Raw genomic sequence first — 25,513 nt, 5'->3', positions numbered from 1 at the left:
TAAACTTATCTTAAAAATAACTGAGAAACGGATAAAAAGAGATTCATGGTGTAGCGTTGGAACGACTTGGTGCGACGACGCCGGCAAGGTTACCGACCATATGGTGCCATATGATGCCATAAACGGATTCTACCTTTCGAAAGAATTAAAAAAAGTTTTACGCGGTCAACGCGCATATTTTACATTCCCAATAAATTATTTCGCAATCGAGTGAAAATAAATCTTAATCCTTACCTAGTTTTATAAAACAACTTTCAATTTCTTTGATAATATTACAGTAGAAAAGTAGAAGTGCGACCTTGAATCTACGAGATCAGGAATGGCACGATTTTCACATTCCTTCGTCGCCCATCTCGTCAGGTAAACATTCTGGATTACCGGGTACAAGATATTCGACCTTCACATTTCAATATTAACACGGATTTTTTTTATTTTCATTTTCTATACGGTGAATTGGAAATCGTAATTCATATTGATTCTCTAATGAAGTAGTAAGTCGTGTACTTGATAAGGAAACATGGTCGGGACTTGGATAAGATCTTCGGCGATGTACCCTAGCAGGAAACTAATTTATCGTCCAACCAGAAGAGGCGGAACTCCTTTTACCTAGTGATTAATGATGGTTTTAACTTGGACGTCGCGGTGACGCCATTTCATTAGTTAAAGTTACAAGAAATGTATTGTCAGCGGTTTTATATGCATACAAAAAGGTGTGAATGCACCAGCTTTCATGTTTTTAGTGGTGCTGCTTTACCAGTAGGTACTATTTACGATATCATTTGACAGTTCTATAAGATATCAGAATATTTTGATTTTCGGCTACTAAAACTGTTTATGATGTACTATCATCTGCAGCTAATGAAAGAAATATTAAAAGGGGTGAAATTTACTAACAACAAAATCGTATAAATACCATTTTAAATTATTTGAAATCCTAATATATTGATTCAAAACGAAGAATAACTTAACCTCACTTATAAACGTCAATTTGACTTCTAGAAAGTAATGAAATTACTCTGTCACGGTTACCAACAGCTAATATAAAACATTCCTACGTCCTAACCATTTTTGAGAAAATTATTTTTTATAACTCAAATTTTAAGATAACTTTTGTTTCACCGTATATATACATTTTCAATCTCAGAAAATTACACGTACAAAGAATGTAATTCAAAAAATTAATAATGTATTGAGTTCACACTAAACCAATGTCGTTTTTGTGGTTAACAAAACGTTTAAATGTTTGATGTTATTCGAAAATGTCCCAGCACGCAATTTCCTCTCTAAAATTGCACGAAAATTAATCGACGTTCAATAAATTAACGAGAAACCACACTACAAAGCGGTTTTCACCGAAAATTTATCCACTCTCGTATATAAACAAAAACGACCAATCAACTATATAGTTACATGGTTAGTAATAAACTTGATAGTTAAACGAACTTAAACATCAAGTTTAAGCATCAATTTACTTACGCCCACTCCTGTACACACCTCGTGGTATTTCGCCCCCCTTCTATTGACGTCGAAATAACCCGAATGGATCCGATTCAAACGACAACGTACGCGTCATGTTGCACGAGACCAGCTCTTATATACTCAGACAATAAGGTCGATTTCCACGTTTCAATCGGTTTTTCTTTAGTATGTGGTGAGACTGTAGTGGTCTGTAGGTGCAGTTTTCTGGTAGCAGCCAGACGGTTTTAATCGAGAACGTTATCGGAATTTAAAAAAAATGTGTTCGTTAAAACGCACCACGCGACACAGTTGGCATTTTTCAAGCGTTGATTGTCTCATAACTGGATTTTGTACACCCAATAAATCATGGGATACTTCACTGACTGACGACGATGCAAGAAAACCCATACGAAGAGCTACTTTGTAAGTTCTTTTTGATCAATTTTAAAGTTTGAATTTGTTACCTTCTTCTAAAATTGAAATCCATCCAGGAGGTCCATTTGAGTTGTTGAAGCTTTAAAATGTTTAGTAGCGGAACGTGACCTTTACGAGGTCGACTGTATATTATCGATTTTGTGTTATTTGCGCAATGTGAAACAGCTGTATACATTTTTTTTTTTGGAAATTAGATGTAGTAATAAAGAAGGAATGTTCTCAATCTCTTAAGTTGTGGCCTTTTCCTGTTAGCGACCATCGAACCGTTGCACTCAGAGTTCCACTTCACCTGTCAGAAGGTCTTTGAACTTTTTTCGAATCTTCCCAGACGAAGAAGAACGCCAATGACGATCTTGAAATAATTTTCATTTACCCTTTTTTTATTATTTAATGAGGTTTTAGAACAGACGGAATTCATCTTTTTTTCTACTTTTGCGGTTGCATTCTTTCTTTGCAATATCGTTATTCATCCGACAAATGAGAACTGACGGGTAATTTGTCCTCATTCTTTTGAATAACGACCCTAATTGGATGCACCGTGCTACAATAACACAATTAAGTCAAGTTCAGTCGGACGTAAATTTAAAATTGGGTTTCAGTTGGGTTAATTGTTCTTGGGGGCCCTAGCTAATTGGATAGAATTTAATAACGAAAGAAATAAAATAATAAATCAACCAGGGTAGAGGATTTTTGTTATTGTTTTTGTTTTGTATTGGGTTTCACCTAAAAACAGGGTTTAGTTGTTGTCGTTTCATCACAGTTTTGTTGTTTTAGATAACAAGAATGTGTTTGAGTAAAATTGTAAACAAGATCACGTTAAAAAGTAACCTCTATGGAAATTAAAAAAGAACATAAAAAACGTTTCCCAAAAAAGTTTATAAAACCTTCAAAAGCTCATATTTATCAAACGGAAACTTCCGGTAGACGGGAAACTGTTAATTATTGCGTTCGCGAGGCGAAACTTGTCCTGAAAACTTTTAATTGACTTAAACTGTCTACTGAATTTTGCAAAATACCTTCCTCAAAAACTACGGGATCCTTAAATATTCATCCCCACATCCACGACATTTTTTTGTATAACCAACGAAATCAATAAAGCCCAAAGAGACAAGAGGATGAAGAGATAAGTCCAGGGTCTTATAATTTGAGGTCCACGAGGGCTTTAAAAGGGGATTTCTGTGGGGACCCAAATCTCCATCACGTGATGCAAAGTCGTCAGGAACATGCCTTCGGGTTTATCGGTGCTTTAAACTAAGAAAAAAAATCGGATAAAAAATATACAATTTAGAGATGTTTCAACAAATTGTAGTTTCAAGGATTTTTAAATCTTTCAAGTCACGGAGTTACCAATGGTTGGACAATTGCCGAGGACTGCAGATAAACTCCACCCCCCTAAAAGAAACCCGAAAGTAATTCCAGGGGATTTTCACGGAAATGGAACAAAGCATTAACGCTTAACGAACCGTTGAAATGACACGTTTACTCTATTGTCTATCTAAAATCAATAACCCACACTTCTTGTAATTGTTATAAACTTAAACCCGTCAAAAATTTATTAAAACGGAATTTCATTGTAAATTGTTTTAAATCACATTTTTACCAACTCAACCTCGAAAGTATGTATATAAGATGAAATTTGCTATAAAATGGTTTTTATTTCATATTGATATCTCGATTATCAATATTTTTTCTTTTAGTTTTCTTGTGCAGAAATCCTTCTAATACTGGATACAGCATTTTCATCAATTCTTCTCAAAACTGTTTTTAAAGTCGTAAATATAAAATTGTCGATTTTTAGACGATTCTACTATTCTTGAATAATATCACTGCTTCTTTTAATTCCACCAACCTTGTGTAATGTTTCTCCGTGGAATGGCTGTGGATTACGCTTCCTGTTTCTTTTAATCTGAAAAATAGTCTGCTAAAGGTGTGACTATTAGGCAATCGTCTGTTCAGAAATCTTTGCCTTGAAATCCTTTATAACAAAAATATTCAATAATGAGATATTTATTTCTCTTTCTCTCAAACAATTTTTTTTTCTTCAAATATTCCTTCCCTTTTAATAAGGACACGTCTTGAATTAAATCCCCAAGTACCAAGTTTATAAAAACTTTGATAAAAAAAAATAAAATATAAAGAAAGAAAACAAACTCTCAGGCCCCCTCAAAAAGCATATTTGACTAATTCCAAAGAGATTTACGTCGCAATAAATAATCCTCGAGAGGGAAAACGAGCCCCGTCTGGGCACAAGTTCTACTATTTCTACAATACTCTACTCATATACACACTCACACACACTAAACCGTTTGTGTGTATAGTTTTTTGATATTTCCGTAAGAGATAAGCTTCGTTGGCGCAGATGCAGCTTCCGCCGACATTCGCCGTAGCGGCGGCAGCTGCGATAAGGTTCTTGTTGGGAGCCGGGTCTTTGTGCCACCAGATTGCGCCCATTGATCTCTTTGACTACGTTTTGCCGCACCAGGTGCTTTTTTTTTTGGTAAACGTCCGAGAATGGATGACGAATCACCTGCTTAGACTATAACAAAATATAATTTTTTAAAATTTTATTTTTCAAATGTTTATTTAAAAAATATTTTGAAAGGTTAGAAGTTCCCAATCTAAACGACAATCTACCCTCAGCTCTTCAAGGCCTTTTATGCGAAGAGGGAAATATCAATAACCGCGACGCTATGATTGACAGGATAATCGAAGTCCAGGTCCAAAAGGAAATTCTAATCCCATTCTCCTCACTTCCCACCATCTCCTGTTTCTTTTTAGGACCATTTTAGCTTCCGAGTTTCTCTCCCTCCATCGGATTCCTTTGTTCGATACAGAGTGAAGAATCATTCTCAATAAAGAATTCTCCGAAAAAGGTCGGGACGTCCAAGAAGATTTTTGATATCTCGCCCAAAGTTTAATGGTCCCAGACGATAAAATACGAGGGACCTTAAAACTCGGAAACGATACACCTTAACGACCTTTTATTGTCGGTTGTTTAATCTAAAGCTTCTTAGGTACGACATCAATTTAAAGACTCTCTACATTAAAGTTATTTCGTATCGAAAATGACGGTAATAAATTTTCGTTTTGAGTTGAACTTTCGCATCCAGAATATTTCATCCTCCAGGGAAAACGTTTAAATTAGAATCGAGGAAAATTGTATGTACGAACGAAGATTCTGCTATCTTCTCATACGAAAATCTCATCGGAGTTAATATTAAGTAGGATGAAACTTAAGCTTTTATTTTCAATAGTGAAAACGTCTCTCGTTACGTTAAATTGCAATCTCGACTTGGAAATATCGTGGCATTTCACGACTTCGCGAAGAATCTTTAGAGAAAGGATATCATTTTGATTAAAAATTGTTGGATTCACACTTTTTATTATCGCCTTAAAAATATGATTGTGCGTATTTCAAAAAATATGTGGGGGAAAACCTTTAGACCGAGTTTCTTTTCATTTCCACGACGAAAAGCACGACCAACTTGACAAATAGCTAAGAGGTGGGTGAAATAAAAATCCATTTAGAAAAGCTACACTTAAAGTTGTACTTAGTAAAGCGCATTCTGGCGTGAATGTAATCCGTTGATTAGTGATGTGAAGATTTCATTGACCCATTAGTTAACCTTTGCCCTAAACTGCAACACCGAGAGCGCTAACTATACTTTGAGCTAGTTTACGTCCTAATTGAATAATTTCTCTGCCTCTATTGTTCTTAATTTGATTCTCATTTTCAATCTTCGCCCAGTTAACAAGATTTAAACTAAAACTTAAAATTAAAGGATTAAACAAATCGTTTCAGTGTAAATCATTTAAAATTATGAATCATAAAATAACCTAAATAGTTCCAAAGAAAAAGTAATTTAATAATAATTTATACTTAAATCGTTTGTAATTTCTCTAACTTATTTTTATAGATGTCAAATTCCTTGGAGAAAGAAAGGGGCTGAAAGTTTGACAACATCGCCAGGATTAAATCGCAGAACCCAACCGCCGACGAATAAAGCCCAAACAGCTCCTGTAACGGTAAGTGAAATCCTAATTAATCCTGTTATTTACTGATTACTATTACTCAATTATCTTGAATTATCGATCCGAATAGCGCAACTCGAGTTAATTCGAGAAACTCGGCATAGATGTGAAAACGAGACGGGCTGGGATCATCTGCCAATCGTCAGTTGCGTATACAGTATGCACAATAGACTGGAGTTGTGTATTTTTGTTTATCCGATCGTTATACAACAATCCGAGCGCGAATTGGATATTTTAAATATAGATGAATTAAATATAGGATGGTGATAAATTTAGATTTTCTACCTTCATGTGTTCGTTGACCTTTGAAAATCGATTTGTACATGTAGTTTTTTCTCTCAAACGTTATATTTCATGTTAATGAATACATTCTGCAAGGATATTGGGTTTCTAAAAGCCAAAGGGGGTTCCCATCGTTGAATAGTAGTAATGTTAACAACATGGTACATCAATTACAGTTAGACGAGACACGTTAGATGATCAACCGGTTGTCGTCATAGGTAGTCGTCGTCATTGGTAGTCGTCACCGGCAGATGTCCTGAGACCATACCAGTAGCAATTTCTGTCGAGATTTACGATCGTTGCAACCGACAACGGGAGCAACGTTTACAGTAATTATCCGGTTACGCGAACCCTACTAGTAAGCACGCAGTAAAACGATCGATCGGAGTCTCTCAAAGCCGGAAACGAGCGGGGCATTTTATTTGGAAGTGAAGAGAAATCAGGGCTAGAAAAATGATTGTTTTCGATTAACATGAAGTGCTCTTTGCTTTGCTTGTCACGTACAACACTCATCCACTTACCCAGTTGTACAAAGTAAGAATTTAGCTTCGACTCAGTTCGTCTTTAAATCCTGTTGAGAACACACCAATAACTAAGTTATTTTGAAATGGTCTTATATTTTAGTGTAAGTATCCATATTTCATAATTATGGGATTCTCATAATAATTAAATACCGTGATTGTGGAACGCATTTCTCGTTTTCAACCTTCTCTCTCTTCCTCGTTAGTTCTCTTGAGTTTCCCCGGCTTTGTGCGAATCCGGACGAAATTCCGGGTAACTAACCGGACGGATATTTAATATTCTCCCATCACATTCACGTCGTAATATTCAAGCAGGATGTAGACAATGGGTTTTTTATGCTAAATTTGTACTTCGGTAAGCTTTTGTATTGTTAAATTTGTGATGTGAAAGTCCTATTTCGAATTAAAATATTTATTTTTGGATGATTTTTACTTGCATTTGCTGTAGTTTTAGATCAGTATTGTCTTCCTGAGATCTCTTGGAGTCTTTGGTATTATTCATCTTGTAACTGCCTATCTCTCTGTATGCAAAGATATCATAAAAACTTTTTCATTCATTGTCAAATCCAAATAAATGATCCTGTTATGATCGTGATATAACCTAATCCTCAATCGTTTTTTTTCTCATAGCCTTTACATGATGGTAACAGACGTCGTTCACCGATAGGAGGTGCCAGCAGGAAAGCGAAAGCCACATCTACTCCGCAGCTGTTAGATCCTGCGGATGTTGAGAATAGGTAAGAAATGTTTATAGTCTTCGATAATAATTAAAAAGATCCTTATTTTTCTATTAATTTGTTTTTAAAGGAAGTGGGATGAGAAACAAGATGTTTTAATTGAAAATAGATTAAATCCAAAGGAGTATTCAACAAGAAGACACACAGCGACCGGTGAGTTTCTCCTTTTGTTATAGCAAGGCGCAATTTCTTTAATTGATTATTGTTCCCAAAGGTCAAACTACAGAAAGTGTATTACAAAAATTTCGAAAAACCTTTTCGCTACGTTTTCAAAAGAAAGGTAGCAAAGAAAGTTGCAGCACGGATTTTGGGGAGAATCTTCAAGAAGTTCAAGATCAAGAAGAGGAAACCATCCAACAGCGGTCTCATTCGGTATCACCGTCGGGGAGCCAATTAGTCGAAGTAAAGGATGAACACCCCGAACAGAAATACAAGTAATTATCTTTTTGAAAGCAATTTAAAATTTATTTTTACTATTTATTTTGGTTGTGTCAGGTTCGGTCCTTTGGTTTGGCGGACGAGTAAAGAAAGAAAAAAGCTAAACAAAGCCGCACGAAACGCGAAGTGCAACAGTGGCGACAGCGGCATCCAAATTGAGGTAATTTTATTTTTAATCTCGTTGTTTCACCCCGTTTTTAATTTTTATTTATTTTTTTTTGTTGAGGAAATTTGTTTCATCGCGATTTTTTTTTAATTATAAATTCAAAAACATAACTCAACATGTCTTAATAACAGTGCCACTAATTATCTATGAAATTTTTAATAGGCTGCGAATAGACTAGTTTGGTAAGATATTTGTTTTAATAATTCTTGAGTAAACCCTTTTTTCTTGTTGCTACTTAACCACACTCTTCTTCTATTATTAATTTATTAAATGCTCATTTGTGAACAGTCCACAACCATTTATAAATTGAGATAATTCCAATTCCGTTCCCATTCGGAATCGGAAATTATTTAAATTAATAATAATTTCCGAGATCTAAATAGGTACGAAATTTGAAATAATCTTTTGTAAGTAGAAAACGCTTATCCATTTTTTTTTAATTTGTTTGAAAGGAATTTTGTTGTGTATATAAAAACGTAAACTACCTGTAGAATTAATTTGATTTGAACCAACTTCATCTGGATGATAACAAAACCCATTTGGGAGGTGAACCACAAAAAATAAAACACAAAACCAGGTTACCTGGAGCTGTATAATATAATTTATAGCAACCCTCCCGTTTTCAACGAGCGGTTTCGAATACCACCAATCCCAAAAGTAAATTTATCGTCCATTTCGTGTCGTGTACAAACGGTTATTGCGTTTTGAACCCCGTAATGGATCTCTGCAATACTCCACACTTTTCCACGCGTGATTTCGTCGCAATGATTTATTATTGTTGGTAAGATCCCCCATTTCGATTACATCTTTACATTTATTTATTTTTTTTTATACTATTTTTAGGAGAATTTTTGATTTGATTTCAGATGGTGCCTGCGTGCGGAGGCACAGGAGGCGATAGTTCCGAGTCCCATGATACCGATCAGCCCTGCGACGACCTCGACAGCCCACCAACGGTGCGTCGCAGGGCTCCAAATCGAGCAGGAAACGGTAGAAGCGCCAGACCACACTCTGACCTCATCAACCAAATTCTTATTGATAGGTTCAAGGTAATTAATACGTATTTAAAACCAATTTAAGCAATGGCATAATAACGCATTCCAACCACGTATATTTTAATAAACTCACGAAGGAGTTTTTTAAATACAAAGAAAGAGTTGGTTTAAATTTGGATATCAACAATTTTTTATCAAAAAAAGAAATCGATTTTAGCCCAAACAAATTTCTCAAAGGGGGTTATTTAGTTACAGACAACGCCTTCAAATCCTATTGTTTATTATGAAAAGGGGAGGTGTTTCCGGTCATTTTCGAAATAGCACCTGTGTTCCAGTCGTCTTTGTGGTTTCAAAACGAACAGGTGCGTTGTATCGAAAAAAAATCGTGTTCCAGGAAATTCTTTTTTTGATAAGCGCGACCCGTTTAATCGGCGCTTGCGCGAAATTCTTCTAGTCGCACAGCATCGACTATTCCACCCAGTAAAGATTCAACCGAAACCCAGACTACTTCCTTGTTTTCAGTTTCTTTCATAATTTCGTGTTATTAAATCGTTTTTAATCGACGAAATGACGTCAATTCGTTAAAAAAATTTTTCGTTGCATTCCAAACAGTGTTGTTTATTGATTTAACTTGAAGTGTTATAAAGTATGAATCACGAAAACGTAATCTACAACGTAGAGAAGGGTGTTGAAGTAAAAAAGGGGTGGATCGCTGGGTCCTTCTTTTTAGTGACGTGTTGAATTTTTCTTGTTTATGTTTCATAATCATTGCATCTTCCTGTTTTAACTCTTTTTGCGAGTGCTTGCTATTTCCTGTGTTGTAATTCTGTGATAATTATGTGGTTTAAGAACGTCAATCGTATTATTGAATAAAATAATATTTAAATGAAAATTTAGCAATTATTAAAATATTAATAAGCGGTGAGTAATAATATATTAATTAAAATAATTGAAACCATTCAAAATCAATAACATATTTGTATGGTTATTATCAATGCTTTTTCTTGCTGATTATAAATTTTAAAGTTTATCGACACCAAAAACACAAACCTGCATAAAACACAGACGACTTAAGATGAAGAAAAAAACAGGAAGAGTACCAAAGTTAATGGATAACCTAATTACATTGGAATAACAAGGGAATAGACAAGATTGGAACATATACCTGAAATGGTAAAAGGTAAAATAAACTAAAACTGTTAATTATCAGAAACTAACAAGATGGTAGAACGACGCAGTAAAAGACAAGGTACAGGAGAAGAAATGAGCATGGATTAGATACAACCAATGTAGAACGCAACAAACTAAACAGGAATATCACAGAAAACGAAATGACACAAAAGAAATTATAAAGCAAGCAAGATTCCTGGGAAAGATTTGCTAAAAAGTTCGAAGATGATTACAAAGGTAATCAGAAATAAATCTGGAATATGATCAAGATTGCAATAAACTTTATTCTTAACAATGTTGCTCTTTAACACTTTTTCTGTCAGATGCATAAATATCAATAAATAGACCTAATGGACAAAATTAGATGAAATCGTGGTTTTACATCATTTTGTTGGCAGAGGATAAATTTCAAAACGTTTTAGAAAAAAAGTTGCAGAAAACTTTATTTCTAACAATATTGCTCCTTAACACTTTTTCTCTTCTTCATTGTTTGTAAAGAATACAAACGCTACATGGAAGCGAAGCGGGAGAAGAAGATGAGGGAGCTAAAGACAATCAGAAATGGAAAGGCGGGGGGAATGGAAAAATAATATGATCCTAATACATAAGAAGCCACATATATACAATGAGAACATTAATAGATAAAACAATGGAAATGGCTAAGGACATATACCTAGCATTTGTGAACCTAACAGCAGTCTTTGATACAGTACCAAAAGAAGATATATGGAAAGCCTTACGAGCGTTATATATAAACAAAAAAGTACAAAGAACAATTGAAAGTGTATATAGTAAGGTAAAAGAGTGCGTCAGGCTAAATTGAGAAATGTTCGAAAACTTTAATATGGAGAAGCCCACTACTATTTGTGATTTTTATGGATCAAATAATTAAGAAGTGTAAAACAAGAACAAGACCTTTCACAATAGGTTGTTACAAATTAACACCAATGGAGAGCTTTGATCTAGTGTATGCAGACTATATAATGCTGATAGCAAGTACTAAAACAACTACAAAGAAAAATTGCCACCTAGAAAACTTGTTTGGAAGAAAGGGGAATGCAAATAAATGTAGGAAAACCAAGATTATGCATATAACTAAAGGGGAAAAGGATAAAAACATAATGATAAATGGGGAGGGACTGGAAATTGTGGATAAATTTGAATATTTGGCCACCATTATTACTAAAAATGGAACAATAGACAGAAAAATACAAAATAGAATACAAAAAACAAGTAATGTATATCAACAAGTATGTTAGAACAAATACAAAATACCGCTGGTAATTGAAATAGAAAACAGCTGAGCTGGTATGGACACCTAGTCAGAATGCCAGAAGAGAGAATTCCTAGAAGAGTAATGGAAATGGGAATAGTTGGAAAACAAAGGAGATAGTACGCAAAAGAAGTCTGCAGTTTTAGAAGATTGATAGAAGATCCCAACACTGCGATCCAGGGAAAATGATAAAAAAATTTATTGTATGATTTAACTTATTTTGAATGACAACCTAAATAAGCGGTTTTCGCAAACGATTAAAAATAACAAACGAATTGTTTAAACAGTGTATCGAGATCAATAATTTTTATTTTATTTATAGGCTGAATTAAAATCAAGATCACATCGACGACCGTACGTAAGAAGAACTCATTCCGATCTTGGTGGTCAACGTATTCTTCACTGGGAGACGAGATCTTCGCATCGTCGCCTCATGACTTCGCCGATAACCGTCAAGGGACGACCTCAAAGTCCCAGAAAACGACCACCAGATCTACCGGGGGCCGTACAACTTCGCGGCGGTCCGCAATATAGGCGCGGACAACTTCGTCGATCTCTAAGCCAACCTTTAGACATCGACAAACTATCACCTTTAATGAGACTGAAAACAACAAGTAATAAAAAATTAATTTAAGAAATTAATTTATTAATTAGAAACAAATTTTGTTGTAGGTTTCCGTAATGGTGGTGGTAGTAGTGTTGTTAGTGAAGACGAACACGATCGTGGAACATCTGATGATGATATGATGTCGGATTCGGAATCTTCGGTGGCTTCGTTATCAGAAAACCGAAAAAAATCCTTAGATTTAGCGATGGATTTGGAAGAGATGGTCGTTTTAGCTGAGGCTGTTTTCGATCATGTAGCAATCGAAGCTGAGGAATTAGCATTTCGAGCCGGGGATGTTATCGAAGTGCAAACGACGTCAAATAAAGATTGGTGGTGGGGTGCTTGTGATGGAAAAACCGGGTGGTTTCCGGCCGCGTTCGTGCGTTTAAGGGTTAGCCAAGAGGACACCGTTGAAGATTGTCTTGCTGCGATGGCAAATGGAAGATCGGTTAGTGGCCAAATTAGGCGCAGAACTAGTATTTCTTTGTTATCGAATGATCAGGTTCGGACTAGTGTAGTGCGGGAATTGGTGCATACCGAAAGGGATTTTGTTAAAGTTTTACATGACGTTGCCGAAGGATATGTTGCCGAGTGTCGAAAACGAACTGAAATGTTTACAGAAGAACAAATTGCGAGTATTTTTATTAATTTGGAGGATATTTTAAGGTTTCAAAGTGGATTTCTTAAAGATTTAGGTATAATAAATAATATTTTTTTAAATATTAATTAATTTTTTGCATTTTTTAGAATCTTCAATCGACTGGGAGGCACCCCATAAAAGTTGTGTGGGTACCTGTTTTATAAAACACAAAGAAGGTTTTACCATGTACTCGGATTATTGCAATAGTCATCCAATTGCGACAGCAACACTTCAAGAACTTTACCAGTTTAATAGTTATAGTAAGTTTTTTGAAGCGTGTCGATTAATGCGGGGATTGATTGAGATTCCTCTTGATGGTTATTTGCTCACACCAGTCCAAAGAATATGTAAATATCCATTACAATTGGCTGAATTGCTCAAATATACAAAAACGGACCATGAGGATTACGAACATATTAAAGAAGCTCTCGCTGCGATGAGAGGTGTCGCTATGTTGATTAACGAGCGAAAACGAAGAATGGAAAGTTTAGAAAAATTGGCCGCTTGGCAGCAAAGAGTTGAAGGATGGGAGGGCGAAGATTTAATTGAAAAAAGTACCCAATTAATTCACCAAGGCGAAATTATTAGAGTTACAACGGGTGTTTGGACGTCAAGTTTAACGTTATTTTTGTTTGATCATCAATTAATTTATTGCAAGAAAGATATTTTAAAAAGAAATACCTACGTTTATAAAGGAAGGATACATTTAGATACTACGGAAGTTATTGATGTTCCTGATGGTAAAGATACGCATATTGGAGTTTCCGTTCGACATGCGATTCGTTTATATAGCGTAATCAGAGATAAATGGCTTTTATTTTGCTGTCGATCAGCTTCTGATAAACAACACTGGTTAGAAGCTTTCTTGGAAGAACGTCGACTTGTCGCGAAAGATAAATTAGATGGAACCGAATTCCCTAACGCCGCTAAACAACTTGCTCGAATGGCTGCGAAATGTCAAAGAAGACCACCAAGAAAACCAGGTAATACAAATTAATATACAAGCTGTCTCAGCAAGACCAGTCATTAGACGTTTCTGGAGTTCTGGCCAAAATAAAAATTTGAGAATTCAGATTTAAGTATTATATCTAATGACCGTTCTCGCTGAGACACCTGTATAACAATAAAAACTACTAATTTTTTTAATTTTAGGTGGTAAACACTACAAAAATGACTCAATTTATGTAGGCTCAATGCTTCAATTAAACTCGCAAAATTCAAATTCTTTGGGTCGCAAAGTGGGCACTTGGTTTACATTTGGTGGTAATAAAAAGGCTCGACATCATAATAGGGACGTTTCCTGAGATAAAACGACGTTACTGTAGCAGTAACGTGATGTGACTAAACTAATTTGGTATCTCACCAAATTTAAGAATGAAAATGAACACGCGGTCTAAATCTTGTCAATTCAACGCGCTTTTTAAAAACATTCGGATGCTCTTTGCACAGGGTCAAATATTTTCGATGAAAGAAAGAGGTTGTTGTCGACGCGCGATTATTCATCCTATTATTTCTGTTTTGTGATAGAACCAGTTTTATTTTATGTGTTTTTAGATCAAAATAAAAATGGATTGAGGAAATTTTATTTGTTGTAAAAAAATGTTAAAAAAATAAATAAGAATCGATAAATTAATGGTGTATTTAACCATTCCGCTTTGATCTCGATGTAGCTCTCTAAAAATCACTAATTAAAAATGAATAATTAAAAAATGATAACTAAAAAGAAAGAAACATATCTTTTTTTAGTTCTTAAGCTTGTTTGTTTTCTAATTTTTTTGAATTTTTAAATGGTGAAAAACATCGAATAATGTCACTAAAGTAGTTCCGAAAACAATTTTGTATATCGACTTTTATATAACCATTTTTTATCTATACACATAAAGAAAAGTAAAATAGTAAAGGAAATCAAGTATTAAAAATAAACTTAGAAATGTTCCCTAATTACACAAACTAAAGAAAATAGTTTTAGAAGAAAAAAACCAACAGTGATAATATTTATTAATTTTTTTAATATGGACCAATGCGCACACTTCTTACACAACTACTTAATTATTAATATTCCTCTTTTTTAATTAAATTATTGAAATCGTTTTAACTAATTTATAAACAATTATTATTTTTGTACCTTCTTCAAGTAGAAACGTGAATATAAATAAAATTATTATAGGACAGATTGTTTTATTGTAAGTTCGGATTTACTATATCTTACATCGTTACCTTTCTTTTTAATTGTTTCAAACAGTATTTTTGTATGTATATCTCTCTTATGTACGCGCCCCCTCCTTGCTTATCGTTTTGTATAGTAAATTCGATAGAGAAAACCCCCCAATCTTGTATATAGCACTACTCTTGATTAGTGCATTTGTTAAATATGTTGTAGCCCGTTTTAAAACTAACGGAGTGTTAACAATTGTTAATTATTAAAAAAAAAATGATATCGTGTATGTTCTAATTGATGTATTAATAAATATTTTGTAAAAGTTAAATCTTTTAATTTATTTAAATATATCGCTAAAATAACTATCTTAATTATATTTGTATTTAACTATAGATAGCATTTTTGTATGCTATTAATATACTTTCGACCCATTAGTCTTTCAGCTTTTCTTTTAAAGACACTTGAAAGACTGTGATCATTACATTAGAAAAAATGTACTTAAAGCGTTTCTTTTGCATCAGCATGCTTACATCAAAGGTAAATCTGTGGATGTGGCCCTACACATTCCAAGGAGTTTATATTGGGAGCTTTCCTTGACATAGAGAGAGCGTTTGACAAAACCACCTTTAGAAGTATTAATCTGGCACTGGAATCTCAAAGACATCGCGAGCTGGATAAAAGCAATGCTGGCAAGCAGAGTTGTTCAAGCTAAGGCGAAAGGTCACAGTGCAGAGAGCTGTGGTTAGAGGCTACCCCTACAAAGTGGAGTGTTCTCACCGCTTTTGTGGTGCTTAACAGTTCATGATCTCTTTTGTGAATTAAATAATAAATATCTCTTCATAGTGAAGAAAAATGTATCAAAAAAATATAAATTAATAAGAAGTTATGGAGGGAACTACTATGAGCAACATCTCAGAATTATCTTTCATATTGAAGGTAAGTGAATTGTTAACTAAATTAACAGGAATAGATTAAAGAAAATAATAACACTTAGCTTAGTCTGTTGGTTGCAGGATAAGGAATCAGGAACAGGAACCAAATTGATGTTTCTTCACCAGGGTTGTAGCCTAAAGAAGTCCACGGTACGGGATTCTGGGATTATCAGGATATTATTTCTTTTCTTTTATATTTTTTCTTTGATTCGGAGAAATTCTGCAAATTTTTTTTTTTTTGGTGCTATGTCAAATTTATCTCTTTACATAACCTGCAACATTGCTTATAATGTTCGACGAGACAAGATTTGCGTGTACTCTCTCTCAAGTTCAAAATCACACTACTCAAATTTTTAATTTTCCTTTGTTTTATGTTGAAATTCAAAAATAGTGTCTCCTGATTGGTCAATTCCATTAACTTGAAATTCGTTTTTTAAAATTTCCTGATATTACCAACTTTAACATTTGAAATGTCACTAATTTAATTTGATTAAATATTATTTCAATTTTTATAATAACTATATTTATGTACGAAATCTTGTAGTTTTAATGCTTCTTTAAATTGCATTTCAGATATCTGATCATTTTCTTCTATATTCAACGGCACAATTACCAGAATGCTCAAATCTTGAGATTATGAATTTTCATCTAATATTTCATTAATTCCCGCAACGGACGGCTGTTTTCCATTCTTACTATGCTAAGATTATCATTTTCAATAGTTTCAACCGGATAAAGAAGAATTTGAATAAGAAATTGAGAAAAAATAAAATTGAGGTTATCTATCTGTCAGGGGGTCTTAAAAATTACTTCGTATCGACTTTACATGGATTATATCGGAGTTATATACAATAGAAAATCATCAACGGCCTATAACACATAACGGAATTCATCAGTAAGTAATACTTTATATTACAAAAATAAATATTCTCTTACGTTCAATAAAATAAATCTTAAAATCCTCAAAATTACATTATTACATAATATTGTTTGTGACTGTTCTAACATCGCGTACATTAAAACCTTGGGTTGGTTTTCTGACGCCTGAGTGAACTGTAAATTCTGGGGATGTACAAAGGATTCACTGGGGCCAAGTGTGGTGAAGGAATTCACCCCCACATGAAACTACAAGATACATTACCTTAAAGATGGACATTTTATGCTTTAATTTACCTTGTTTATTAACTCCCAGAAATAAACCTGAAAAAATTTCGTTAAAAATGATTAATCAAATTGGTTCTGACTTTTTACAACCTTCTTATTAAACATTTTTCTCATTGATAGACATTTAGAAATGTTGCTGGACTGATAATAGAAGCAGTTTGATGTATATAAAGCAGTTTAAATAAATATATATTATTGAAATTGAATTTTAAAAAAAATACTTATGAAGTAGAGTTCTATTAACCCCTTCCACTTTTGAATAATAGATGTCGCTTAGAAATATTTCAAATTTATTTTTAAAAGAATGATAATTTTGTGTTTACTTTGATAAATCCGTTAAATTATCTTAAAGAAATAATCACTAATAAAATAATTTATTAAAAATGAAGAAACCTTGGGGAAATAGATTATTTAAGAAACGCCAAATGGTGTAAGAACGGAATTTTCCGTTGTCCGTTCAAGGTCGACAAGGTTGTGTTATATTTTACATGTACAAGATAAGAATAGCAATGCTGATTATCGTATCTCTTTATAAATAAAAAAGTACAACACCCAAATGGAATTTTATAATCAGATTACTCAATATGACTCAACAAGAAAGCAAAACAATCATTTTTAAAAGGATCCAAAATGTGATCAATCTTAATCTAAAATGTATCAAAATAACTAATTAGGTGTTTTATAGAGGGTTAAATAAATAAAAAGAATATTGAATTTGTCGCTCATGATTTATTAATTTTTCTTTTTAAACCCAACCTGTTATACACGACCAGTTTATAAACATCACAACTGTTATTTAAAGGATTCTTACGTTGCTTATTTTTAATTTTTTTTGTCGACACTATATACCTAGATAAATGTTTTACAAGTAAATGGCAGGAGAAAAACGCCAAAGAACGCTGCTGATCATCACAAATCTACTAAGAGAACGTTGTTTCATTTTCCAAATTTATCTTAAAATACAAAACTGGGAATGAAATAAAAATCAAATGCATTCTTAGAATTCTATTACAATAATTATTTATTAAACGTATCAAAAAGAAAAAGAAAACGAGATAAATGAATCAAAAAAAAATCTAAATATTTTTGTAGCCTTTTAAATCTTGAAAGAAAGACTAAATAAGTGCAGAAATTCTTTTGTTTAAAAAACGTTACATCTTTTACATTTAAAACTCATTTATTTTATTAAAGGAGTGGAACGAACTCTTTGTAATGTAAATTTTTGTTTTCATAATCGGTTTTACAATTGGCCACAATCGGCAACGACAATTTTTTTGGTTGTTTTTCCTGATTGAGAACCCATAGACTCAATATTTTTCACAACATCCATTCCTTCGACGACTTGTCCGAAGACAACATGTCTATTATCCAGCCACGATGTCTTAACGGTGGTAATAAAAAATTGGGATCCATTTGTATTAGGACCAGCATTCGCCATCGACATAATACCAGGTCCGGTATGTTTCAATGTAAAGTTTTCATCCTCGAATTTCGTTCCGTAAATTGATTTTCCACCAGTGCCATTGTGATTGGTAAAATCACCACCTTGGCACATGAAGTTTGGAATCACTCGATGGAAGGTGGAACCTTTATAACCGAAGCCCTTCTCCCCGGTACATAAAGAGCGGAAGTTTTCACTCGTTTTTGGGGTTACATCCGAACGGAGCTATTAAAAAAAATAATTCATCACATTAAAATTGTATACAGAGAGAAGCGCCATCTATTACGAACCGAGTAAATTACGATTAATTTTAAACTTTATTGATTTATCGTCTAAATGAAAATTGAATACATATTTCATTAAAATCGACTTTTCCTTTAATTAAACACCAATTAACTTCAAAAACCACAAAATAATTTAACTTTTCATTAATAAATAAAAAAATAATACCAACTCAAAAAAAGAAATTCACTATTAAAATGATTAGAGACGCCATTACACACGCCTTAAAACCTACAATTTTTTAGCAGCAAAATCGATACTCAAACCCACACAAAGCAACCTAAAAACGTTTAATCGAACCTTTATTCATAATAAAACGGGTTAAACGCCCATAAATCTAATTAAATAAGGTCAAAAAATGTAAATGCCGGTAGCCGGCATTTTGACTCCCAATGTTCCGGGTTAAAAAAAGAAGAAAAGAACACGTGTAAAAACGACTTACCTCCATAACGATCCTGCCGAGGGGCTGGCCGTCCGAAGCCATATCAAAGTAAACACGTGGGAGACCCATTTTCTTGGCAAAAGAGCGAATGGAACCAAAGGACCACAGTGAACACGACGAAAGTCGATTCGAGAATGCGCACTGGCGGTAAATCGCGAAGATAGCCATGACGAAAAAAGTAGTCAAATCAGTTTTGCAAATACGTAAATTCTTATTAAATTGACCTAAATTCTGATGGAATTAGTTTTAAAGTTTATTTTAATTTCGTTAGGCAATTTTAGTACGAAGGGATTTAGAGAAAATAGAGCGATTGATGCGGGAGAGGATTATTATGTAATGATTTTAACTGACAACCGCAGTACTTCGGGTGCGTTCTAGAACATTCCGATTTATTTCTTTTTTGAAATAACCTTTTAATAAATCAAATAAATCAACAAATTTTTATAAAATCATTACATAAATCGTTTATAATTAAATCCAAAATTTTAATTAAAAATTTATTTAAAAAAAATACTTTGAGTGCCATCTATATTTGACGTTTGAAAATCAAAAATCCCGCGAATAATATAAATATATAAAAACCATTTTTAAGAAACATACAGTTTTATTCACTTATATTTACAAAACGTATATACGACTATAAAATATATGTATATACGAACTAATTCGTTTGTAAGTCTTGTATAATTATCTGAAAATCGATAGTCGCAAAATCGATACTTTGCCGTGTATCAGATACAACGTTTCTAACCATAGTGGTGAAAAATTGGGTGTGTTTAGGCTTTTCAGAGTATCTCTCGTATTGATCTAATGAATCCTGCAATTTTAAAGTTAAACTATCGTAATTTTTCCTAACAACCTCCAAGATTTGATCTTCTGAGGGTGTAGATAAATTCTGTGCTGTCAACCATTGTTCGATTTTCGGTGAAAAATGTTTTATGATCGCACGAATATTGATTAGGCAATTATTTAATTTTTGAGCATTATCCTTGAACTCGGAATCACCGCTTGCGTATCTTAATCCCATTGTATAAACATTATCAAAAACTTGATGCATTCTAATCAATTCATAATATAATTCATCGTAACTTCCGGGCGTTGGCAAAAAAGTATCTCCATAAGTAATAAAAAGATTTAAAATATTAACGACTTGTATTAACAGATCGAAAATATTCATTTTTTTCGTTAATTGCGACTCATTTTGAACGAGGAATCTCAATAATGTTATTAAAGCCGTCCAAAGTTCCTTCCATTGATAATTAATCCTCACTCTACAGCGTTTTTGATAACAAAGAATTCTATGAATCACCCCAATACATAACGTGTAGAGTTCCATAGGAAATTTTTTCATCATATGACTCATTATGAACTCAACCAGTAAATCTATTTTTAAAAATTACATCAATTACTCATTTTTATAATATTTTTTCGACGTAACTTACCTAATAAAGTTGAAGCCAGCGGTTGTGATGCCGCGATTTTATCAATCGACACTTTTCTATGTCTCATTGGCATCCTATGTAAATGAACTTTAAAAGTTAAGCTAATATCATGCATTAAAGAATTTGCATATTGATCTTCCGCAATACAACTTAAAATCAAAAAACATAATTTTACTGTATTCCCACCGCTTTCCGATTTCGTGTCTTGCATTATAATTGAACTAAAAAAATTCTTTTTTAACTTTTTATTAGTTTTATTTCTCATTGTATTATTAATCAACATATTTTTAACATAATCTATTTTTTGTTACTCATAAATACTCACCAATACTGAAAGAAAGTTACTAATAAATTTGATGGTTGTGCAATGATATCAACAACCGGAAGATTAGTTAAATTAGGAGCCGATTGTCCAGCATTTAAAGTATTACTTGGTGAAGGGGGTAAACTTGTATCGGTTTGCGTTTGTGATAAAGTAGTAATAAAGTTTCGATTTAAATGAATCGCCTCGTACAAAGCAACTAAAAGCGCATTATTTGCTCTGATTTGTTGTGTACGAATAGCTCCTTCCTCAGAAATAAACATATTCCCTACCATATTTGTTAAAGATGATAACCAGGATGCGTTTTGCATTTCTGATTGTTGTAATGTAAATTGTCTACAAAATTCCGTTAAAGACGAAGTAATCACTTGTCCATATCCATTTAATGCTAACTCATCATCAAGAATTGACAATTTAACAACGTAAGGATTTGCAGTTTCATGTTTTCGATAATTAACTAATAGTGTTAATAAGAGTACAACATCATGACCATGCAGCTGTCTTTTTGGGGCGTCGCATAATAATTGCATTAAACATTCAAACATTGATGTTATCATTATGTACTCAACTAAAGTGTTCTGGCTCACATTTTCTGTTCCTGTTACAAATACCAATAATAATTTTAAACACAAACCTTTTAACGAGTCGGGGTATTCGCCTGTTAGAAAATTATGACAATGATCTAAGATCTTTTGCATCTTTTTCTCTGCATCTTCAAATCCAATCAATAAGTTTATTATATCTAATCCACTTTCGGCGGTAATTCTCTTATAAACGGCATGTACAAGAGCACATAATGTTTGCATAGCACAAATAATACGAATATACTGCTCCTTGCTTGCTTGGGGACCATTTTCGTGCGTTAATGTCTCAATACATTGACTAAATAGCTCGTTTATGTTATCTTTAACTGTTGTTGAAAGCTGTTCCTGAGTGATCTTTTGTATCTCATTTTCTAAGTGAGTTACTTTAGGTTTTAATAGGAAAAATTCATCCCAAAACGTTGCATTCGTTTTGTAGGTTTCATCCCCTTTGAAAAACGACTCGTAAATCTGAACAACCTTCTCTTTTAGCTGCCTTTTTGATCCCGAACCGCTCCTCTTTCGTGTTGTCATTTTTTGACAATCAAAAGATAGGTTAGAATTGTTTAACACCGGTATAAATTACTATTTTGAGTTAAAAACTTCCAGCGAATCGATATATTTATGTATGAAACGTTTATGATGAATTGGTTACCATATTCTTTTAGTTTTACTTGTAAAAACTTGTAAAAGTACGATTTATTTATCACTTTTAGATTAGATGTTACAGGAAGCTGAGTTACCGACTTTTCTTATTGACGTGACAAAGATAGGTTAGTTTTTAATAATAATTATTTAATTTAATTCGAAGCTTTATTATCTTTTATGTAAATATATGAATCTTTAAATTAATTTGATTTTAATTTTTATTAAATTGTTTCAAAAATCTTTGACGTTTCAAAATAATCCCTTGTTTATCGACCTTAAATCACTATATGCTTGTTTATAATCATCAAAATAACATTTAATGTGTTAAAGTCTTACGAAAATCTTCTATAAAACCTATAATGAACAAGAAGAAGCAGCGGAAACGGGATGAAAGCTCCTCCTCAGAAGACAGCTCATCTTCTAGCTCCAGTTCTAGTTCCTCCTCAAACTCATCTGAAGACGAAAAAAGGCAATCAAAGAAAAAGTCGAACACCAAAAACGTTAAAATAGTAAAAGAAGCTTCTAATGAAATCATAAAGAAGCAAATAAAACGTTCGAGGAGCTCATCACAAAGTGGGGTTAGATCAAAAGCCGAACACTCAAAGTGGGACAGTCCTGATGAAAAATCAAGAAAGGAGACGTAAGATTTCAACAATTTTATTAAAAATGAATAATTAATTTGTTTTTTGATGTAGTAACAAGATTGAAAGACCGCCATTAAAACATTCCAAGCACTCGGAATCAAATTACGAACAACAAAATTATGATAATAACCGAGATAGATATAAATCAGAAAATAGGTATCCAAAACGACCATCAAGGGAACGACAATATGGGGAACCATCTAATCCATGGAATTCAAAACGTAGAGATGGCGAAGAAAGGGAATTTAGACATCAAGGGAATCGACATGAAGCGCCAAGAAATCGCAGAAATGATTATAGAGATCAAAAGGAAAGAGATTATAGGAGGAATGATTATGAATTCAGGAGAAATGATTATGATACAAGAAGAAATGAGTATGATTCAAAAAGAAATGAGTATGATTCAAGAAGAAATGATTATGACTCAAAAAGAAATGATTATGACTCAAAACGAAATGATTATGATTCAAAAAGGAATGATTATGGCTCAAAAAGAAATGATTATGATCAAAAAAGAAATGATTATGATCAAAAAAGGATTGATTATGATTTAAAAAGAAATGATTATGATTCAAGACGAAATGATTATGAATCAAGAAGAAATCATTATGATTCGAGGAAAAATGATTTTAACAGGCGAAGACGTCGAAGTAGAAGTGATGATTTTAATCACAAAGATGCAAAATGGGGAAAAGACGGCGACGATGAAAAACCCTCAACAAAACCGGATCAAAAAGAAAAAGAAAAACCGAATTTTGCACTCTCTGGAAAGTTAACAGAGGAAACAAATACTTATAGAGGGGTGGTAATTAAGTATAGTGAACCCCCAGAAGCTCGAAAACCAAAAAGGCGTTGGAGATTGTATCCGTTTAAAGGGGATAAAGCACTTCAAACTCTTTATATTCATAGGGAAAGTGCTTATTTAATTGGGCGTGAGCGTAAAGTGGTCGATTTAGCTATTGATCATCCATCATGTTCAAAACAACACGCTGTATTACAATATCGTTTGGTTCCATTTACCAGGGATGATGGTTCAACAGGGAAAAAAGTCAGGCCGTATTTAATTGATTTGGAGTCCGCAAATGGGACTTTGATTAATAATAAAAAAATTGAGCCTAAGAGATATGTGGAGTTGCTTGAGAAGGATGTAATTAAATTTGGATTTAGTTCAAGGGAATACGTTCTATTACATGAAAATAGTAAGGATGAAGGCGATGACGACGATGTTAAAGACGAGGAGGTTGTCGAAAATGTTAAAAAGGAAAAAGAGTAATTTTTTTTAGGTTGTAAATTAAATCTAAGAATAAAATAAGTTTTACTTAATTAAAAGGATATTGTAATTTGAGTGAATTAATAAAAAGTAATTAATTAAACAAATAATCATGTTTTAACGCTAAGTACTAGCCTTATATCTTTTAATAGTATATTATTATACGAGCGTAGCGAGTGACATAATTAACCTGAGTGAATAATAGTTCATTATATGTGAGTAGAATAGTATACTTTATCCACGACTACGATTGAAATTGATTCCATAAATTTATTTTTTTATAAAAGTGTTTGAATCTTTGATTAAATATAATATGGATTGAGCTAACTGAATATATCTACTAACAAAAATGTGGCTCAAGGTGAATAGACGCAGATGGAAAGCGATAATGTGAAAGTGTAACAAAGATAGACATAAAACGGTACTAAACAGACGGGCGCATGCGCACAAAAGTGTCAAACCTCTTCCATTTGACGTTTATCGTTTTGTTGTGTCACAGCCAGTCACACCGTTATGTTTAAAAATGTATTGTTTCGTGTGCAAAGTTCGCGATAATACAGTTTCACATCACCTGTAAGTATTATAAATAATAAGGAAATTTTATTTTATTTTATGTTTTTTTTCTTTTTTCATTTATTAATTTTGTTTTAAATTTATCGCTAAAATTAACGCACGCCCATTATATGTCAGTACGCTTCTATGTTTATCTCGGTTCGATCACCTTGCGCAAGCTATCTCTCTCGTTGGCTCAATCCATATTATATATAATCAAAGGTTTGAATAAAGTTTAAACGTCAATGTGACACAAATTCAATGTTACCAACTGTAAACAACTTCACAACAATTTGTCAAAATTAAATGTCAATTTTTTGAAACGTCATGTTTTTTTACGAAAATTAATTTATGCTTAAATCATACGAAAAAAGGTAAACAAATTTGTTTACGTTTTTTTAATGTCAAACCTATAGAAAGTCCTAAAAAAATTAAATTAAATTGACATTTTTTAAAATTTTATTAATAATTATTATAGTCTGTCAAGTTGATTACCCGTGAATAATGATTAATGATTATCTGTGAAAAATGACTACCCTTTTGTTAGAAAACTATATAGAAAACTCATTTATACATTAGTTATAGAGTTTGAAGTTGAATCATATAAAATAGCCAGATGTAAAAAGGCTCACACCATTAGTGAAGACCTTATTCTGCTAGCTGCGATGAAAATTGTAGAAACTATGTTTGAAAATAACTTTGCCAAACAATTGCAATCCATATCTCTTTCAAATGATACTGTTGCCCGCCGAATTGGTGATATAGCCGAAGATGTACAGCATCAACTTCTTGAAAAGTTGCGTGAAAAATTGTTTTCGATTCAGCTTGACGAGGCAACAGATAGCAATAAAGACGCTCATTTAAATTAAGAAAATTGTTTA

At 33.0% G+C, this 25,513-nt stretch overlaps 4 protein-coding genes and 1 long non-coding RNA gene across 8 annotated transcripts in view; 2 read left to right on the top strand and 3 right to left on the bottom strand.

Moving 5' to 3' along the window:
* Window positions 1–15,240, top strand: part of LOC111428500 (Rho guanine nucleotide exchange factor 3) — a 41,122-nt gene extending 25,882 nt beyond the window's left edge. For all 4 annotated transcript variants that reach the window (XM_023064044.2, XM_023064041.2, XM_023064042.2 and 1 more), the window contains exons 5-14: window positions 5,811–5,919; window positions 7,359–7,465; window positions 7,536–7,618; window positions 7,680–7,899; window positions 7,961–8,063; window positions 8,936–9,118; window positions 11,830–12,121; window positions 12,180–12,809; window positions 12,862–13,737; window positions 13,907–15,240. In XM_023064044.2, coding sequence (XP_022919812.2) covers window positions 5,811–5,919; window positions 7,359–7,465; window positions 7,536–7,618; window positions 7,680–7,899; window positions 7,961–8,063; window positions 8,936–9,118; window positions 11,830–12,121; window positions 12,180–12,809; window positions 12,862–13,737; window positions 13,907–14,058 — 2,755 coding nt within the window. In that variant the 3' untranslated portion in view covers window positions 14,059–15,240. The remainder of the gene's footprint in view (window positions 1–5,810; window positions 5,920–7,358; window positions 7,466–7,535; window positions 7,619–7,679; window positions 7,900–7,960; window positions 8,064–8,935; window positions 9,119–11,829; window positions 12,122–12,179; window positions 12,810–12,861; window positions 13,738–13,906) is intronic.
* LOC139431461 (uncharacterized) lies at window positions 11,799–17,228 on the bottom strand. Its single transcript, XR_011641590.1, has 4 exons — window positions 17,099–17,228; window positions 17,018–17,044; window positions 16,781–16,969; window positions 11,799–16,714 (listed from the first exon to the last, which is right to left on the bottom strand). It is a non-coding gene; the product is annotated as an uncharacterized lncRNA (long non-coding RNA).
* Window positions 17,229–17,717: 489 nt separating this feature from the next.
* LOC111428358 (peptidyl-prolyl cis-trans isomerase) lies at window positions 17,718–19,538 on the bottom strand. Its single transcript, XM_023063844.2, has 2 exons — window positions 19,174–19,538; window positions 17,718–18,674 (listed from the first exon to the last, which is right to left on the bottom strand). The coding sequence occupies exons 1-2, from the start codon at window positions 19,339–19,341 to the stop codon at window positions 18,249–18,251; spliced, it is 594 nt and encodes a 197-aa protein (XP_022919612.1). The 5' UTR covers window positions 19,342–19,538; the 3' UTR covers window positions 17,718–18,248.
* Window positions 19,539–19,757: 219 nt separating this feature from the next.
* On the bottom strand, window positions 19,758–22,266 carry LOC111428310 (armadillo-like helical domain-containing protein 3). Its single transcript, XM_023063785.2, has 3 exons — window positions 20,941–22,266; window positions 20,616–20,836; window positions 19,758–20,556 (listed from the first exon to the last, which is right to left on the bottom strand). The coding sequence occupies exons 1-3, from the start codon at window positions 22,050–22,052 to the stop codon at window positions 19,835–19,837; spliced, it is 2,055 nt and encodes a 684-aa protein (XP_022919553.1). The 5' UTR covers window positions 22,053–22,266; the 3' UTR covers window positions 19,758–19,834.
* Window positions 22,267–22,409: 143 nt separating this feature from the next.
* LOC111423242 (uncharacterized) lies at window positions 22,410–24,190 on the top strand. The gene is made up of 2 exons (XM_023056484.2): window positions 22,410–22,806; window positions 22,862–24,190. The coding sequence occupies exons 1-2, from the start codon at window positions 22,526–22,528 to the stop codon at window positions 24,081–24,083; spliced, it is 1,503 nt and encodes a 500-aa protein (XP_022912252.2). The 5' UTR covers window positions 22,410–22,525; the 3' UTR covers window positions 24,084–24,190.
* Window positions 24,191–25,513: the final 1,323 nt, after the last annotated feature.

The sequence above is a fragment of the Onthophagus taurus genome, chromosome 10 (genome assembly GCF_036711975.1).
Source record: "Onthophagus taurus isolate NC chromosome 10, IU_Otau_3.0, whole genome shotgun sequence".
Lineage (NCBI taxonomy): Eukaryota > Metazoa > Arthropoda > Insecta > Coleoptera > Scarabaeidae > Onthophagus > Onthophagus taurus.
Note: the sequence above shows the minus strand (reverse complement) of the source record. Positions and strands in the feature narration are given on the sequence as shown.